A 19,140-nucleotide genomic window follows, 5' to 3' on the forward strand; every position below is an offset into this window, starting at 1 on the left:
GATCAGCTGTCACCCTGAGACACGCGCACACAGCCTGCCACCCCAACCTCACGTCTGTCAATACCTCTGGGCCCGAGGCTGGCGTCCCCTCTTCACTAGGAGAGGCCAGGGGAGGCCAGGAGAGGCCAGGGGAGGCCAGGGGAGGCCAGGAGAGGCCAGGAGAGGCCAGGAGAGGCCAGGGGAGGCCAGGGGAGGCCAGGGGAGGCCAGGGGAGGCCAGGAGAGGCCAGGAGAGGCCATGGGAGGCCATGGGAGGCCATGGGAGGCCAGGGGAGGCCAGGGGAGGCCAGGGGAGGCCAGGGGAGGCCAGGAGAGGCCAGGGGAGGCCCAGATGGATTTGGCTTCCAGTGCAAACAGTATGTCAATGTTTGGAGGGGCGGCGTCGGCCCTGATTAATTCCCCTCACACAAGACGCAGGGCGATCGCATACAATGACCTTTTGGGGTATGCAGCCAGACGTTTGCATTGAATGTCAAACACATCACTCTTGTAGCAATTGAGACTAGACTCCTTAACATGCATGAATACATTTATTTAGGTCCACAAAGAGCAGGGACTGATGTTCAGCCTCCACTCTGGACGAGGCAGGAACGGAGACAGGGAGGGAGATGCAGGGAGGGAGATGCAGGGAGGGAGAGGCAGGGAGGGAGAGGCAGGGAGATGCAGGGAGGGAGAGGCAGGGAGGGAGAGGCAGGGAGGGAGAGGCAGGGAGGGAGAGGCAGGGAGGGAGGCAGGGAGGGAGGGAGGGAGGGAGAGGCAGGGAGGGAGGGAGAGGCAGGGAGATGCAGGGAGAGGGAGGGAGAGGCAGGGAGGGGGAGGCAGGGAGGGAGGCAGGGAGGGAGGGAGAGGCAGGGAGGGAGGGAGAGGCAGGGAGATGCAGGGAGATGCAGGGAGGGAGAGGCAGGGAGGGAGGGAGGCAAGGAGGGAGAGGGAGTTCTCAAGGGCTTGTAGAGAACGATGCTGTGTTTTCAGTTTCTAAATCTGATCAATGTTCCAGGATGATGAAGCACAGCGATTAGGGTTTGCAGGACCAGAAATGCCCTATATAGGTGTGTGTGTGAGCGCGTGTCTACAAATGACGTGTTTATGTATTTCTGCCTAGGCTGCTTGAGTGTGTCAGTGCTTCTGTGTGTGAAAGATTGTCTCGTATCAGGTTGAGATGCAAGTCGACAGATTGACAGATGACCGCCGTGCTACATGCACCCCCACCCACCCCTCCATCCCTCCATCCCTCCCTCCCTCACCCTCCCCCCATCCCTCCCTCCCTCCCTGCCCCAGCCAAGGGACCATCCGTCATTCTCTCTCCACAATCGGAATATTTATTCATGAGGAGGAGATGAAAATTATAGCCACTGTCACTAGAAAACACACACACAAACACACACACACCCTGTTTGTGAATCTGGTGATATAGAACATTTTTAATTAAAAGTGAGATGCCGTCTGCCCCAAGCATTTATGTCAAATCAGGAGCACAGATGATGCCTGATATACCACAGGCTCTCATGTTGAATAGAGTCACCCTGTCATCCGTACCCACAGCTACAGACCCTGTCATCCGTACCCACAGCTACAGACCCTGTCCACTGTACCTACAGCTACAGACCCTGTCCACTGTACCCACAGCTACAGACCCTGTCATCCGTACCCACAGCTACAGACCCTGTCATCCGTACCCACAGCTACAGACCCTGTCCACTGTACCCACAGCTACAGACCCTGTCCACTGTACCTACAGCTACAGACCCTGTCCTCTGTACCTACAGCTACAGACCCTGCCATCCGTACCCACAGCTACAGACCCTGTCATCCGTACCCACAGCTACAGACCCTGTCCTCTGTACCTACAGCTACAGACCCTGTCCTCTCTACCTACAGCTACAGACCCTGTCATCCGTACCCACAGCTACAGACCCTGTCCTCTGTACCTACAGCTACAGACCCTGTCCTCTGTACCCACAGCTACAGACCCTGTCATCCGTACCCACAGCTACAGACCCTGTCATCCGTACCCACAGCTACAGACCCTGTCCACTGTACCTACAGCTACAGACCCTGTCCTCTGTAAATAAATGTAGCTTGATTTTCATAATTTTTTTAATGTTTTATGCTAGCCTATGGTTCTTCACGTTGACTCTAACGTGTGTTGTGGACAAAATGATGTCATTTGTAGATTTAGTGAGTGCTGTATTTGCTATCCATTACAAAAACAAGTGGCTCTCGCTGAGCGATGGGATTTGAGGGCGAGATCAAACAAACATGGAGGGGATTGTTGACTCTGTAAAAGATCTCGCTAAAAAACAGAAGGTTTTAAGATGAAACATTGATTTTCTTTACGAGGCTGAGAGGGAATGGGATTGACTTTATTAGGCTTTCAGGAACATGTGAGTGGTCCCAGTCTTTGTGTGTGCATGTGTGTGTTTGGTGTGTTTGCGTGTGTGGGGGTGAGTGTGACTGTGTGTGTGTCCTAGCTGCACCTCTCTCCTGGTGGAGGGGATCACTCAGGTTGGGCTGAAGGGCCGTGCCTGGGGGGGCGGGGCTTCAGAGGTCAAAGGTCACCAGCTTAATCTGGGCTCCAGGGTCCAGGGTGAGATCCAGAGTCTAATCAGGGTGTGTGGAGCCCAGGCCCCAGCGTGGTCCATCCAGGGGGGGGGGGGGGGGGAGAGCTCTCAGGATGGAGGGTGACGAAGAAGATTTATACAGATGGTCTTCCTTAGCGAGAGAGAGAGACAATTGTCATATGTCACTGACACTTTGGGAGGAAATGAAAAATATCCCCCGTCTTCCCAGCTGTTCCTATCTGGAGTGACCTTGCATACAAACCCCAGATGCTGATGTATGCTGCATCACACCCGCCCCGGAAGGACGCGGCACTATCTTGACAGTCAGAGAAACGACCCTGCAGCAGGCGAGCCGAGAGCGGGCGAGCCGAGAGCGGGCGAGCCGAGAGCGGAGAGCGGGCGAGCCGAGAGCGGGCGAGCCGAGAGCGGGCGAGCCGAGAGCGGGCGAGCCGAGAGCGGGCGAGCTGAGAGGCCTTATTGACTGAGATAGGAATCACCAGACCTAATGAGACGGGTCGTTCATCCTGTCCTCACAGAGAGGAACTGTAGCTAGTCCTCAGATGTCCTCAGATGTTTAGAAAGAACATTTACTCTACTCAGTTTCAGGCAAGTTTTGAGTAAAAAAAGTTTGGAAAGGTTAGATGTTTGTAAATTGTGTGCAAACACACGTGAAATGCAATCAAAAAATCTAAAACCAAACTTTTTTTCAAAAATATTTTTGCAACCTTTAAAAAAAAAAGTTTCCTCAAAGTGAAAGTAGAGGAAAGGAGGAGAGAGGAGAACAGAGAAGCCTGAAACAGAGTAAACAGGGGGGGCTTTGTACTCAGCAACATGTTGGTTGGCCCCACCAAATCTCACTCCAAGGTTTTTTTTTAAGTTGGCAGCCCTGAAGACAAACCTGCCTCGAGTCGTACGCCAGACATGCGACACAAAAGTACATACAACCCACACACGGATTTACATTACTAACACAGCCCCACAAGAGCACACTGTAATGAATTCTGAAAACTATTGGCATGCTCACAAACACACACTCTCGCTCACACTGTACACACACACACACACACACACACAAACAAACACTCAAAGTGCACACACACAAACCCTATGTTCAATACAGCTGAATCCATCCTCCTTTCTGTATAACACCAGCACAGACTTCATCTCCATCCTCATGTAAAACAGCACGCTCTGCATTCACTGTTGATGTTTAGCATCCAGATTTAGACGAAGCAATTACTATTCGTTCTCTGGTAGGGCTCTGTTGGGATCTGGGTCTCTCAGGGTCAGGAGTGTGGGAGGAATTTTGAGCTGAAGAACAAACTGGATCCCAGTTTTTAAACACTGTACCTCATGTAGACTATATTTAGATCTGCCACAATAGAACACGTTTCCATGGGGGCCAACTGGATGTTTAACAGTGAACTTTTTACAGTTTATTCATTTAGCTGAGGCTTGTATCCAAAGCGATGTACAAATAGTGCATATAGAAAATAGAAATATATATATATTTCAGAAGCTCAACTGAACTACAGCACCACAGCTGTACTGGTTCATTTGTCAGTTTGGGGTGTGAAGTCAGGCGAGACACTTGGCAGGTCATATTCAAAACAGTGGCGTTTTCGAAAGGTTGTTTCAACCTCTAATCAAGAACAGCAATAAAGAATCTCAGTATAGAGATATTAAAACATAACCTATAGGGTTTGCAGACCATAAACAGTGAGCTTAGAGCAGAACACTGACGACCAACAAGCAGTGTACATGAAGGCTGCTGCTGCATATCCACTGAACTGGATCCACCAACGAACACTAACATGCTCCTCCTCAGATCCTCTCCGGCACTTGACAGTTCTGCTGCTTAGCAGTTCGCCAGTTCAGCAAAAGATCTTAAGTAGGAGGTTTATTGATATGGCCCAGTGATAGCACTAATCAAATCATCATGATTAGTACAAGACGTCCAATTCTCCTGCCGCTTGTCTGTCATGTGATTACCCAGCGGTACTCCCACTCTCAGATTCACTCCCAGCTTCAAAGAAGAGGATGTTTTTAATGGATGAAACAGGGAAAAGATAGTTAAAAAGTTTCCAACTGCAGGAACAAATTTTGATCGAAAAGGAACATTGCTGAGAAGCGTTTTTGAGAAGGTTTTGTGGTGTTGAGTTCACGCAGGGAATCCCTCTCCAAGCCAGATAGTCCACCTTCTCTAAATCACACGCTTAGACTGCCGCTTTAACCGCCCTCCTAGCTGGAAGGCAAGTGTGGTGGTGACCTTTACTGTGTGTCACCTAAGTTGGGAATACAAAAGACAACCCTACACCTGCAGCCCCGGAGGGTCTGACAGGCAGACTGATACAGGAGGAGGACAGGGGGAGGAGAGGGGGAGGAGAAGGGGAGGAGAGAAAGCTGAAACGGGGCCTCCAGGTATCCAACCTGAAGAGGAGAGGAGAAAAATGAATTCAAAGGGGTGGAGGAGAGAGAGGGAACCTACCTTAGGGACACATCTGTCAAGCTTTATAGAAACCTAAGAAAGAGAGAGAGAGATAAAGAGAGGCTTTTGTTGACCAAATACAACATGTCTTCCTTTGGGCCAGTTAGCTAGTCTACATCCCACCAGCTGACTCTGCATCGCTGACAAGAAGAATTCAGAATGTGTCGACTCTTACTAAAAATCAGTTTGACTAGCTCTACCTCTTTATTATTAAGATGAGGCTTTATATCAGGTCACCCAAACTTGGACATGAAGTAAACAGAAACTTGTAGCAGTTAGGGAATCGGGCTAGTAATCCGAAGGTTGCCAGTTTGATTCCCGGTCATGCAAACTGACGTTGTGTCCTTGGGCAAGGCACTTCACCCTACTTGCCTCGGGGGAATGTCCCTGTACTTACTGTAAGTCGCTCTGGATAAGAGCGTCTGCTAAATGACTAAATGTAAATGTAAGCATCCGGAGTGAACAGCTGATTCTGAACGTACTGTAGGGTGTGTGACTGTGTGTGTGTGTGACTGTGTGTCTCTGCTCCTTCATCAGCTCAGTGTCTTTCATCAATAATGAGCTGCTCTTCTTTTTGACACAAAGCACATTCATTATTCAGTCGGCTCCACACACACTCCCAGGACACACACCCACACCGTACAAACACAAGTCAAGCCCCACACACACACACACACACACACACACACACACAAAACTGTGTGGAACAGCAATTCAACAAAAAAAAACACCACCAGCCCCTCTCTCTCTCTCTCCACCAGTGTCTCTCTCTCTCCACCAGTGTCTCTCTCTCTCCACCAGTGTCTCTCTCTCTCCACCAGTGTCTCTCTCTCTCCACCAGTGTCTCTCTCTCTCCACCAGTGTCTCCCTCTCTCCACCAGTGTCTCTCTCTCTCCACCAGTGTCTCTCTCTCTCCACCAGTGTCTCTCTCCACCAGTGTCTCTCGACCTCCTCAGCTGAGAGCATCTGGATCTTCTTTAATGGCTCCTTATCAGATTTTTCTTCTGCTGCTGCCTGTCCCCCGCTCGCCCACACGCTCAACCCCCCTCTCCAATTTACTGGAATTCAGTCGCTACATCGCTTTGTCAGTTTCCAATAGTATCACGCCCGGTGAGCTGCTGATAGAATTGTTTGACTTCAGGATCAAGCTCCAGAGCTAAAAGAGCCAGCGATATCACGCATGGGCTGCCTCCAATCAAATAGCAGCCTGCCATCAACATCAATACCATAGTGTGTTAGGAACCGCCCCAATCTGCTGGCTTGTTAAATTTAAAATGAACTTATGTTGGAGTTAGTGTGTGTGTGTGCGTGTGCGTGTGTGTGTCTGTGTGTGTGTGTGTGTGCGTGCACCACATGAAAATGCTTGTAAGAAATAATGATTTGTTCTTGTATTTGTAGTAAAAACTTTGCAGTGTTGACTCTGAGTCTGGTGCCTCTGTGATAGAACTGGAGTAGGAAACCTTGCTTATGATGACCTTCAAGAAACCCTGATCATCTTCTGTGTGTGTGCGTGCACCACATGAAAATGCTTGTAAGAAATAATGATTTGTTCTTGTATTTGTAGTAAAAACTTTGCAGTGTTGACTCTGAGTCTGGTGCCTCTGTGATAGAACTGGAGTAGGAAACCTTGCTTATGATGACCTTCAAGAAACCCTGATCATCTTCTCCTCCCCTTTCCTTCCCTCTCCTCCCCACTCCTCTCTTCTCCTCCCCTCCCCTCTCCTCTCCCCTCTCCTCCCCACTCCTCCCCTCTCCTCCCCTCCCCTCTCCTCTCCTCTCCCCTCTCCCCTCCCCCCTCCCCCCTCCCCCCTCCCCTCCCCTCCCCCCTCCCCTCCCCTCCCCTCCCCTCTCCTCTCCTCTCCTCTCCTCCCCTCTCCTCCCCTCCCCTCCCCTGTCCTCTCCTCTCCCCTCTCCTCCTCTCCTCCAGTTCTGAGAGATGATTTCCGCCAGACCCCCAGTGACGTGGTGGTGGCTGCAGGCGAGCCTGCAGTGATGGAGTGTGTTCCTCCCAGAGGACACCCTGAACCCACCATCTCCTGGAAGAGGAACAACGTCCGCGTCAACGACCGCGACGACAGGATTACCGTAAATCAGCTCACCATCTTTAAATCGTCTGACTGGTAGCAGAGCATCACAGGGCTTGTGTAGTGTTGGCCAAGTTTACATTGCTAGTCTACATTTTTAAATCCTTAGTCTGGCTTCAACCACACTCCTAGATACAGAGTAGTTCTTTCTTCAGGTAATGATGTAGGTTTCTCTCCTCATGTCACTGCTGTGCCCAGGACAGCCTGTGGTGACTGGTGATTACATTGCTTGCTGAAACCACATGGATTTTTGATTATTGGCGAGAAGAATAGCAAAATTTAAAATCCATACGGTTTCATCAATGGTGATAATTGAAAAGCTATTTTGATGACGGAATTGCATTGATTGGCATTCGATTGAGTGTGTCCATGCATGAGTGTCAGTGTAATAGACACAGAGACAATATACCAGTGAGAGAAGTGTATATAAGAAAATATTTCAGTAATTTCACCTTTCCTTTGGCAATATAATATTTGTTTGTCATGCCAATAAAGCCCATTGAATTTAAATTGAATTGAAAGATAGAAAAAGAGGGAGATAGAGAGACAGAGAGAGAGACACAGACAACAGACGGAGAGGGAGGGAGAGAGAGAGAGGGAGGGAGAGAGAGAGAGAGAACCAGAGCACCTAGTGAGTGTTGACTGTGCCTGGTCTCTGGGTCATGTGACTGGAACATCACCCTGCAGGCCTGTTAGTTGTTTACTAACATGCTTGTTTACATCTCCTCTCTCTCTCTCTCTCTCTCGCTCTCTCTCTCTCTCTCTCTCTCTCTCTCTCTCTCTCTCTCTCTCTCTCTCTCTCTCTCTCTCTCTCTGTCTCTGTCTCTGTCTCTCTCTCTCTCTCTCTCTCTCTCTCTCTCTCTGTCTCTCTCTGTCTCTCTCTGTCTCTCTGTCTTCCTCTCTCCTCTCTCTCTCTGTATCTCTCTCTCTGTCTCTCTGTCTTCCTCTCTCCTCTCTCTCTGTATCTCTCTCTCCTCTCTCTCTCTCTGTCTCTGTATCTCTCTCCTCCCGTCAGATCCGTGGGGGGAAGTTGATGATCTCCAACACCAGGAAGTCTGATGCTGGCATGTACGTGTGCGTGGGCACCAACATGGTGGGGGAGAAGGACAGCGACCCTGCCGAGCTGGTGGTGTTTGGTGAGATGCCTCCTCCTTCTGTTGAGCTCTATTTTTATCAGGCCAACACAGGAATGGATTTTTTTTTTTACACCCTCAATCTTCTATTCTCTCTATTTTTCCAATTCAATATAGCAGTTGTTTTTGATTTGTGAGAAACAATTGGATATTGAGAAGAAAAAAAACTATTGCCAACAAAATTACTAATATTGTCTCTCGTTGTCCTTCCCCCCCTCCCCCCTCCCCTCCTCTCCTCTTCTGCCCACCCCTCCCCCCCTCCTCTCATCCCTTCCCCCCTCCCCTCCTCTCCTCTTCTGCCCTCCCCCTCCCCCCCTCCTCTCATCCCCTCCCTCCTCCCCTCCTCTCAGAGAGGCCAGTGTTCACCAGGCGTCCTATCAACCAGGTGGTGATGGCGGAGGAGACGGTGGACTTCCTGTGTGAGGCTCACGGTGACCCCGCCCCCACGCTGCGCTGGAGGAGAGAGGAGGGGGAGCTACCCCGTGGCAGGTAGGACACACACACACACACTCACACTCACACAGAGGTGGCCGCAGTGCTGACCCAGGTGTGTGTGTGTGTGTGAGAGCAGGTCAGAGGTCAGCGAGGGCAGGCTGCGTCTGAGCCAGGTGACTGCGGAGGATGAGGGAACCTACACCTGCGTGTCTGAGAACAGCGTGGGCAAGACTGAAGCCTCAGGGACACTGCAGGTCCATGGTGAGAACATACACACACACGTACACATATACACAGATTTCTCTGTTCCTGTCCAGGTCAACTGCTTGTTGCTCACAGTTGGGGATGACTCTGGGAGGGCTGTTCTGAAACACTAGCTCCAGCTCCATTGAAATTCAATTTGGAAACAGCCTGATTCTCTCACATCTGTCAGTTTTCAATGGCAATTCGGTTTGTAATAGCTGACTTGTGAATCATGATTCACCGGAGTCAATGACTGGGGAGACCAAATGCGCGCACACACACGCACTTACACACACACACACACACACACACACACACACACACACACACACACACACACACACACACACACACACACACACACACACCCTGCTGCTAGGAGCTTATGTTGAGGCGTGGGGATTACTCTGTTGGACAGCTGTTGGTTAGCAGAGTGTCGAGCAGCCAGCTGAAGTATTCATGTATTCACAACAGAGCAAATGTTTGTTGACTGGATCTCAGGCCCAGCCCCTCACCCAGGACCCCAGGCCCAGTCCCTCACCCAGGACCCCAGGCCCAGTCCCTCACCCTCACCCAGGACCCCAGGCCCAGCCCCTCACCCAGGCCCAGCCCCTCACCCAGGACCCCAGGCCCAGCCCCTCACCCAGTCCCTCACCCAGGACCCCAGGCCCAGTCCCTCACCCAGGAGCCCAGGCCCAGTCCCTCACCCAGGACCCCAGGCCCAGTCCCTCACCCAGGAGCCCAGGCCCAGTCCCTCACCCAGGAGCCCAGGCCCAGCCCCTCACCCAGGACCCCAGGCCCAGTCCCTCACCCTCACCCAGGACGCCAGGCCCAGCCCCTCACCCAGGCCCAGTCCCTCACCCAGGACCCCAGGCCCAGTCCCTCACCCAGGACCCCAGGCCCAGTCCCTCACCCAGGACCCCAGGCCCAGTCCCTCACCCAGGAGCCCAGGCCCAGCCCCTCACCCAGGACCCCAGGCCCAGCGCCTCACCCAGGGCCCCAGGCCCAGCCCCTCACCCAGGCCCAGCCCCTCACCCAGGAGCCCAGTCCCTCACCCTCACCCAGGACCCCAGGCCCAGCCCCTCACCCAGGCCCCTCACCCAGGACCCCAGGCCCAGCCCCTCACCCAGGCCCAGCCCCTCACCCAGGGCCCCAGGCCCAGCCCCTCACCCAGGACCCCAGGCCCAGTCACACACCCTCACCCAGGAACCCAGAGCTCTGTAGAAGCATGTCCTCTATCGCCTCTCTCCTCTCTTCCACTAACACGTTCCTCCACTCCATAATACTCATATCAATCATCCTGGTACTTTGTGGTTAGGGTTAGGGTTCGGGGGTCGAGCTACAAGCCATTACAGCTCATTTATCACTGACTGACTTCACAACACAGATTTCAAAACTTGTGACAAGTAGGGAACACACACTTCAGATTTGAGTAAAAATAATGTACTGTGTCTGCTGAGTGTCAGGTTCACCGGCCATCAACTCCCCTTCCTGTCCTTTTCATTCATTCTTTTTTTCTCTCTCTGCTTCCATCTTTCATAATCCCTTCATTCCAGTGGGCCCATTCAGTAAGTAATCATCTCATCTCACATCAACACGTGTGTGTGTGTGTGCATGCAAATCTGCATATGTGTGCATGCGTGTGTGTGTGTGTGTGTGTGTGTGTGTGTGTGTGTGTGTGTGTGTGTGTGTGTGCAACACTGTGCTTATGTGTGCTGGCAGTGGAGTGGAGGAATGTGAGAAGGGCTTCATGATTCTAGTTCATATCAAAATAAGAGTCAGTATACATCAAGTTCCCTCTGCAACCCTGATGCCAAACCTGCAGTCCCATCAAGGTAGAGTTCACTTTCACAGAGACTCATACAGTATAGTCTGAACTGATCTTCACTTCTGATCCTTTAACTTAGTAGATGTAACAGAGGAGATGTGAGAGCGATGTGCTGGTGAGGACTGAAACAGTCTGGGGCACGAGGTCGTTGAGATGGGCACATTAAAGACCAGCGCTCTCCTGGTCTGTGTGAGGATTGATCAGGTCAGATGGACTGATGATGGGTCCCTATCGTCTTCTTGACTGTCCATGTGAGTTCCACCCGGGGCTGTGAGACAGGACCTCTGGTATTTATGTTCTCATCAGCGGAGGGCCGGGGGGGTTATATTGGAGAGGGGGAGGAGGGGTGTGGGGGATTACTTGATGGAGGGAGGAGCGGGGAGAGGGGTGAAATCGATCTGGTGGAGAAAAGAAGATGATGGCTGGGTTGAGGTTGTGGAGTCAAGTCTAGCTTCTCAGGGAGTGGGAATATGAGGGGATTAAGGTCGTCAAACAAAACCGTTGGTTCAGAACCTAGTTCCTAACCTTAACCCTGGGGTCAGGGTCAGTGGTTAGGAACTGCTCTGTACTGCAGGAGGAGTGGGACTTCTCTAGTTTGGGGTTTATCTGTGAGGGCTGAGTGTGTAACTTGGCATGCAGCTGTTTCATAGACAGCAGGATGTAAACATTCAGTGAGGAGGAGAGAGAGGGAGAGGAGGAGAGAGGAGGAGAGAGAGGGAAAGGAGGAGAGAGGAGGAGAGAGAGGGAGAGACAGAAAGAACAAAAGAAGGTAGAATGGATGCTTGATGAGCCAAGGTTTGGTATGTGTGTGTGTGTGTGTGTGGTGTGTGTGTGGTGTGTGTTTGTACATTATTTCCATGGTAAACTGTTTTCACCAATGTTTTCATGGACACATGAAAGAGCTTCCTGGAGGAAGATGACCCACAGAAAATATACCAACACGTTAATGTCCTGTTGGCATTTAACAAGGACTTTTGTTTTCTTGTGGTATTAATAACTTGTGAGTGTTTTTAATTGGACTTGTGTCTACTGTAGCGTGTGTGTGTGCAACAGAGCAGAACCGTGACAGCTGTCTGTCACACACACCCTCAGGAATCTTTGAGTGTGAGTGTGTGATAACTCAAGTGTGAAAGTGTGAGTGTGTTTGAGAGCGTGGGGTTGTAGCTCCTGTGTTGTAAACAGTCTGCCGCCTGTCTGGGCTGCTCTGCTGCTACTGCTCAGCATCAAGCTCTGACCTCCCCAGAGTTAGCTCTCTATGTGGGGGGTCGGGCAACACACATGCTCGCACACACACTCACACACACTCACACACACACTCACACACACTCACACACTCACACACACTCACACAGTTGTTCACACTCTGACCACCATGCTCATTCTCAACATGCCTCTCGCTCATCTTATTGTGAAGAACGAGAACAACCTGAGGTCATCTTCAGGAGGATCCAGGGTGGCTGCTAAACTATCTGCCGGAGACGACCGGCTGAAAGATTGAAGCTTCTCAAAGCGCTGCTTCCTCCCAAACAAGGATCCATGTTTCAGCTCCGGTGGTGAACAGCACTCTGAGATCCATGTTTCAGCTCCGGTGGTGAACAGCACTCTGAGATCTTCCCATGTTTCAGCTCCGGTGGTGAACAGCACTCTGAGATCTTCCCATGTTTCAGCTCCGGTGGTGAACAGCACTCTGAGATCTTCCCATGTTTCAGCTCCGGTGGTGAACAGCACTCTGAGATCTTCCCATGTTTCAGCTCCGGTGGTGAACAGCACTCTGAGGTCTTCCCATGTTTCAGCTCCGGTGGTGAACAGCACTCTGAGATCTTCCCATGTTTCAGCTCCGGTGGTGAACAGCACTCTGAGATCTTCCCATGTTTCAGCTCCGGTGGTGAACAGCACTCTGAGGTCTTCCCATGTGAGAATGTTCATGTGTCTCTCGGCTTGGTGGCTGAGCACTTTGCGCACCCATTAGTGCTAATTATTTAATGTCGCCAAAGGCAACCTGCATACGCGCCATCTCAAATCAAACAACAGTTCTTCTTCTGGTACTGATGAGAGTATCAGTCGTCAGTAATTCAGTATTTCAGAGCTGTTGAAATGAGAACCGATCAATAATGAATGAAGGGAGGAAGAGAGAAAGGAACTGCAGTTGTGCAGACAGCCGTCCGTGCCCCGTGGCGACATGATCAACACTAGAGATGTGTTTCAGGTTTGACCTTTGTGGTCAGCGGGTGGTGACCATGTTGACCCCAAGACGTGACCCCCAGTGACCTTCGGTCTCGGTCGTGGTGCCTGTGTTGTGGAGGATGTCTTGCTGTGTGAGGGCCGAACAGCAGACGGCTTTGTCTATCAGGCCATCGGAGGAGGAGAGAGTGTGTGAGTGTGTGAGTGTGTGAGTGTGTGAGTGTGTGTGTGTGTGCGTGTGTGTGTGTGCGCGTGTGTGTGCGTGTGTGTGTGTGTGTGTGAGAGATGAGGAAAGTGTGGATGGCAGGATGCCGTGTGTCTGACAGAAACAAGAAGGAACCCGATGGCAAGTACCCCTGCTTCAGTGTGATTCAGGGGATGATGAGAGATGCTTCGACACATGCTGTCAGCTGCTCGGCTGGATAAATTGAGAGGAAATGAGAGTGGAGTTAAAGGCCAGATGTTCTTAAGAGGCTTTTCTTTCATTCTCTCTCTAGCTGTCCCTCACTCTTTCTCTGCCACTGTTACTCCAACACTCACTCCCTCTCTCTCTGTCACTCTCTCACTCTCCCTCTCTCTCTGTCACTCTCTCTCTGTCACTCTCCCTCTCTCTCTGTCTCTCTCTCTCTGCCACTCTCTCTTTCTGCTCTTTGACACACTAGCCTAGTCTGTGTGTTATATATTTCTTCTCTCCTGCATCTCTCTCTCTCTCTCTTTCCCCCTCTCTCTGTCTTGTCTTTCGTTCTCCGCTCTAATTGAGAGTGAAAGTGAAAAGAGAGAGGGGGTCAAGAAAGGAGGAGAGAAATCAATTAGGCACCACAAGGTCAAAGGTCACATCATTACGCATTCATCTCCCCTGTGGAGAAGGAGCGGGGTTTAGCCTGAGGATCAATAGCAATCAAGAGGGGTGTGTGTGTTGGTGTCTGTACGTAGGTGTGTGTGTGTGTGTGTAGGGGTGTGTGTGTGTAGGTGTCTGTGTCTCTGTGTGTGTGCTAATTGGTACCTGAGGACATATAGGGACTACATCTTTCACTAGGAGGTTTTATTCAGGGTCAGATGATCTTCTCTGGGGCCCCCAATGGCCTTCTCTTTGTAGTCCACAACAGGAGGGCGTGGGGCCAGTTAGCATCTTTTATCTGGCTGAAAAGCACTGGGGGGCTGTTGACCACAAGCTAGCTTGAACCATATTTGTTCACATATTTGGCTATTTTAAGCTATTAGCTCATCATTAGCGAATGTTCTCAGCTCTCTGATTGTAGCTAGCTGAGAGGCAGCGCCGGTGACGACACCAGCGTACCCGAGACTCGCTTTTCCTCCTCGTTAGAAACAAGAAAAAAGATGTTGGCGCTCAGATGACCCGCCATCTGGACTCAGCCTTCAGAAGGAGCTAGCGTAGCGTGGTGCATTAGCATCAGAAAGAACTGCCTCAACTGGGTTCACAGCCTCAGAAAAGAAACAAAAACTACTCAAATTGTGTACGTGGAAAGTTGAAAAATTCACATAAAACTGATGGCTTTTTTTCCAGTGTTAGGTTAGCATCTGCTTCATTAACATATTTAAAACCAACTCATAAATCTTCTTTGGTCCTTCTCGCAATAAATACACACAAACCTTAACAACCACTCACCATGTTAACCCTGGTCTGTCTGGGTCTGGGATCCTCTAAACAGAGTCGTACCAGACAGTCGTGTTTGTGTGAAGGAGACCTGGATGAGTTGTGATTAGCCGTCAGAGCATCGCTGAGCCCCACAGTGTCACACACACACACACACACATCCCACACACACACACACACACACACATCCCACCCACAAAGCATGCATGCACATGCACACGTAAGACACAATCTAAACTAAAAGAACCTAGCAGCACGTTGACAGCCTGTGTCTCTCTCTCCCTCACTCTACCTCTCTCTGTCTCTCTCTCTCTCCCTCACTCTACCTCTCTCTGTCTCTCTGTCTGTCTGTCTCTCTCTCTCTCTCTGTCTCTCTCTCTCTCTGTCTCTCTCTCTCTGCAGTGCCTCCCCTGATCGTGGTCCGTCCTCGTGACCAGATCACAGCCCAGGGTCGGACCGTAACCTTCCTCTGCAGCATGAAGGGAAACCCTCCGCCGGCCGTGTTCTGGCAGAGGGAAGGCAGCCAGGTGAGACGAGTTCCTTCCCCCCCACACTCACGACCACACACCAGCTGCACAGTATACACAGATAGGAATGTGTGTGTGTGTGTGGTGCCTGTGTGTCTTTCCTTTAGTGTGTATGTGGGTGTGTATTTTTGTGTTGAATCAAGAAAACTATCATGATCATTCAGGGACGGAGCTTTGTTTTCATGTGGGCGGGACAGCTTTTTTCTTCGGCCGTTAAATATAATTTCTTAATAGAAAGTGTGTGTGTGTGTGTGTGTGTGTGTGGGGGGGGGGGGGGGGGGGGGGGGAGGGGCTGAAGGGGGGGGGGGGCAGTCCCCCAGCAGCTCTCCTGAGGGGGGGTCTGTGGTTCCTCTGTCATGTTCTTGGCAGCACCAGCGTAGCGCGCTGTTCTGCTGTCTCTCTGTGGAGCCGGGGGCTGGTGGAAGTCACTGTGCAGAGACTCTGCTGGACACACTCTGAACGCCGTGAGGGAAGACAACCAGAGAGAGGAGAGGGGGGGGGACGCCCGCTTCTTATCCAGCTCTGATAAGCGTGTTCCGCTGTGTACACACAGTACAGCACAAAACACACACAAGCTATGACATGCAGTAGTACACTACACAGAAACACACACTCAGTATGAAAAGAGGTGGACTTGAGTACAGGAGTATTATTGTTCGTAGCACAGTATAGTGAGAACTAGCACTGTACCCTACAGTGAGTGTGTGAAACTACCTGTGTGTGCGTACAGGTGTGTGTGTGTGTGTGTGTGTGTGCTTCCTATCCCCAATATATATTTCTCCTTTTGTAGAAAATCTCACCAGGAGGATATGGGCTCTTTTGGACTGGAGATAAGAGCAAATGTTTGTGTGTGTCTGTATACCATTGTAAGGTAAAGAGAGAGATAGAGAAGAGAGAAACAGGAGGGAGAGAGAGAGAAGATAGAGATGCTGAGGGAATCAGAGTGGAGAACAGGGAGAGGAGGCAGGGAGTGGAGAAGAGAGATAAAGACTAAAAACAAAACCAGAGAAAGCATGAGGGAGGTGTGGAGAGACACCCACACAGGACCCAGGGCAAGAGAGAGAGGTGGGGAGGGAGAGGGGGGGGAGGGAGAGGGAGAGAGAAAAGTGGAGAGAGAGGAGGAGAAAGAAGCTCTTTGTAACCCTTCCAGCTCAGTTAGATAACAGAGAAGCGTCTGGCTGGAAATAGCTGGAGACCCAGGGAGAGAAAGAACAGTCTCTGGAGATTACAGTGATCCCCCTCTCTCTCTCTGTCCTCCTTGACACACCTCCCTCCACCTCTCCTCCTCCTCTCATCCCCCTCTCCTCCCTCCACCTCTCCTCCTCCTCTCATCCCCCTCTCCTCCCTCTACTTCTCCTTCTCTCATCCCCCTCTCCTCCCTCTACCTCTCCTCCTTCTCCCATCCCCCTCTCCTCCTCTCATCCCCCTCTCCTCCCTCTACCTCTCCTCCTTCTCCGATCCCCCTCTCCTCCTCTCATCCCCCTCTCCTCCTCTCATCCCCCTCTCCTCCCTCTACCTCTCCTCCTTCTCCGATCCCCCTCTCCTCTCCTCCTCTCATCCCCCTCTCCTCTCTCTACCTCTCCTCCCTTTTTTTCCTTTCAAAACACAGGAAAAATCTAAATTTACTGTGTTCCAAAACTTATAATGAGAATCGGGATTGATTTCCAAAAATAAACATCAATTGACTATTGATGTGTCCATTTAAAATGATGTGTCTGGGTATTTATATCTGTATTTTGGAGAAACCCGACCATGGCCATCAAGGACAGAATAGCACTCTTTATCACCCACCATAAAAAAAAAAAAAAAATAAAAAAAAAAGGAAAGGAAATGGAACGGCCAGAGGAAAAATGTGACGCTTGTTTCTCTTCTAACTCTGCTGCGGGGGTCATGTGTCATGCCTGACACATGAACACTGTTCTGTGTTCTCTCCCAGGTCCTGCTGTTCCCCATCCAGGAATCAGCCCAGCCCGGCCGGTTCTCCGTGTCCCTGAGCGGGGAGCTGACCATCAGGGACGTTCGCAGCGAGGACGCCGGCTACTACATTTGCCAGGCCATCAGCGTGGCAGGCAGCATCCTCACCAAGGCCCTGCTGGAGGTGGAGAGCGGTAAGACACACGTTTCAGACCTACAGTACATCACCCTCTCACCAGCCTGCCATGTCCGGCTGGGATATCAACTGAAAACATGTTCATGTGTGAAGTGTACCAAAGTCATAAGTCAGCTGGAATTCCCTGGAGTTTGCTGATTACCCCCTGGGGTTGTTTATCACCCCCCCCCCCACCCTCATTACACTGCTTCTCAAACACCTTCTGCATCTCCACATCCATATTCACACCAACACTCTCACACTGTTACTTTGTTTTACAATGTTGTTATCAGCAAATTTCATTATGCATTTTTTCACAGCCTGGTAGCGCTGGAGTCCCATTGCACACTCCACCTAACTGCTTAAACCCAAATAAATTATAAACTCGTCCGATCCGGCCCAAATTAAAAAACAACCCCTCCTTCTGTTTCCCCCCCCAAATGAGCAAACAGCAGGGAGGCTAGCTTGACGTGATTAAAAGGGGCAACTTGTGATGGCGCTATGCAAATAACCTCCCCGCGACATATGCTACCCCCATCACGCCGTGCCCAGTCAGGCGATAAACTGTTGTTTATATGTGCCTGTCGACCATAAAGGGGGCGGTTCTGAAGCTTATCGTTTACAGACAGCCACAAACGGAGCTAGCTGTTGAAGTAACAAAAGCTCAATCTAATTCCTCACTTCCCGTAGTCGCTGTTCAGGAAGAAAGCTGCTATTTGAGTAGAAGCTGTCCATCACCGCAACATTTAGCAACTGTGGGTTCCGAGAGCCCTGCGCTGTTTCTGACCGTCCCCCTGTCTCTCTCTGTTTCTGTCTGTGATGGAGACGTATGTGTCTGTGATGGAGACGTCTGTGTCTGTGATGGAGACGTCTGTGTCTGTGATGGAGACGTCTTTGTCTGTGATGGAGACGTCTGTGTTTGTGATGGAGACGTCTTTATCTGTGATGGAGACGTCTGTGTCTGTGATGGAGACGTCTGTGTCTGTGATGGAGATGTCTCTGTCTGTGATGGAGACGTCTGTGTCTGTGATGGAGACGTCTCTGTCTGTGATGGAGACGTCTGTGTCTGTGATGGAGACGTCTGTGTCTGTGATGGAGACTTCTCTGTCTGTGATGGAGACGTCTCTGTCTGTGATGGAGACGTCTGTGTCTGTGATGGAGACGTCTGTGTCTGTGATGGAGATGTCTCTGTCTGTGATGGAGACGTCTGTGTCTGTGATGGAGACGTCTCTGTCTGTGATGGAGACGTCTGTGTCTGTGATGGAGACGTCTGTGTCTGTGATGGAGACTTCTCTGTCTGTGATGGAGACGTCTCTGTCTGTGATGGAGACGTCTCTGTCTGTGATGGAGACGTCTCTGTCTGTGATGGGGACACAGAGGTTTTGAGTCTTGTGTTTCAGTCTAATGGGGTCAAGTTTGGCCTGTAGAATCTCTAGAAACACGCCAGCGCTGCCGAAGGGATGGTTCTGCTGACTACGAGTCGATGCGCAAGGCAGGTCACGGTCTGGGTGCACTTAAACACACCGCCGGGCTGCACTTCCTGTCTGGTGTAGGAGGGCTGTGGTGCCGCTCCACTGGAGAGCCCTTCAAACACGTCATCTTTCTGTTCAGGTCCTACGTCCATGGTGTAAAGTACCGACACAATTTCACATCTGTTTCTCCATGTTTTAACCAGCCAGGCCTCCTCGGAAATCACGTTTATCTCAGGAGATGCAATTCCTTCTCTCTCTCAGTCTGTCATAAAATGTCAAGTTCACCTTTCAAAGAGAGAGAGAGAGGGGGAGAGAGAAAGGGAGAATAGTAAATGGACAATGTAATAGAGTTGTCTATGATTTATTCATGTTCCCGTCCACGTCGGGGTCAATATAGGACAGAGCTGTTCGGATCTAGTCAAACAAATGATACATTATTCATGGGTACCTTGGCTATGAAGCCATAACAAAGCAAGAAAGAGATA

General features: G+C 50.8%; 1 protein-coding gene across 1 annotated transcript in view; it reads left to right on the plus strand.

Annotated features, from left to right (window-relative positions):
- robo3 (roundabout, axon guidance receptor, homolog 3 (Drosophila)) overlaps positions 1-19,140 on the plus strand; it is a 51,802-nt gene that overhangs the window by 18,024 nt on the left and 14,638 nt on the right. The window contains 6 exon segments of the mRNA XM_067228571.1: positions 6,976-7,133; positions 8,148-8,268; positions 8,616-8,754; positions 8,837-8,961; positions 14,970-15,094; positions 17,031-17,202. Coding sequence (XP_067084672.1) covers positions 6,976-7,133; positions 8,148-8,268; positions 8,616-8,754; positions 8,837-8,961; positions 14,970-15,094; positions 17,031-17,202 — 840 coding nt within the window.

This window comes from Osmerus mordax, chromosome 25 (genome assembly GCF_038355195.1).
Source record: "Osmerus mordax isolate fOsmMor3 chromosome 25, fOsmMor3.pri, whole genome shotgun sequence".
NCBI lineage: Eukaryota > Metazoa > Chordata > Actinopteri > Osmeriformes > Osmeridae > Osmerus > Osmerus mordax.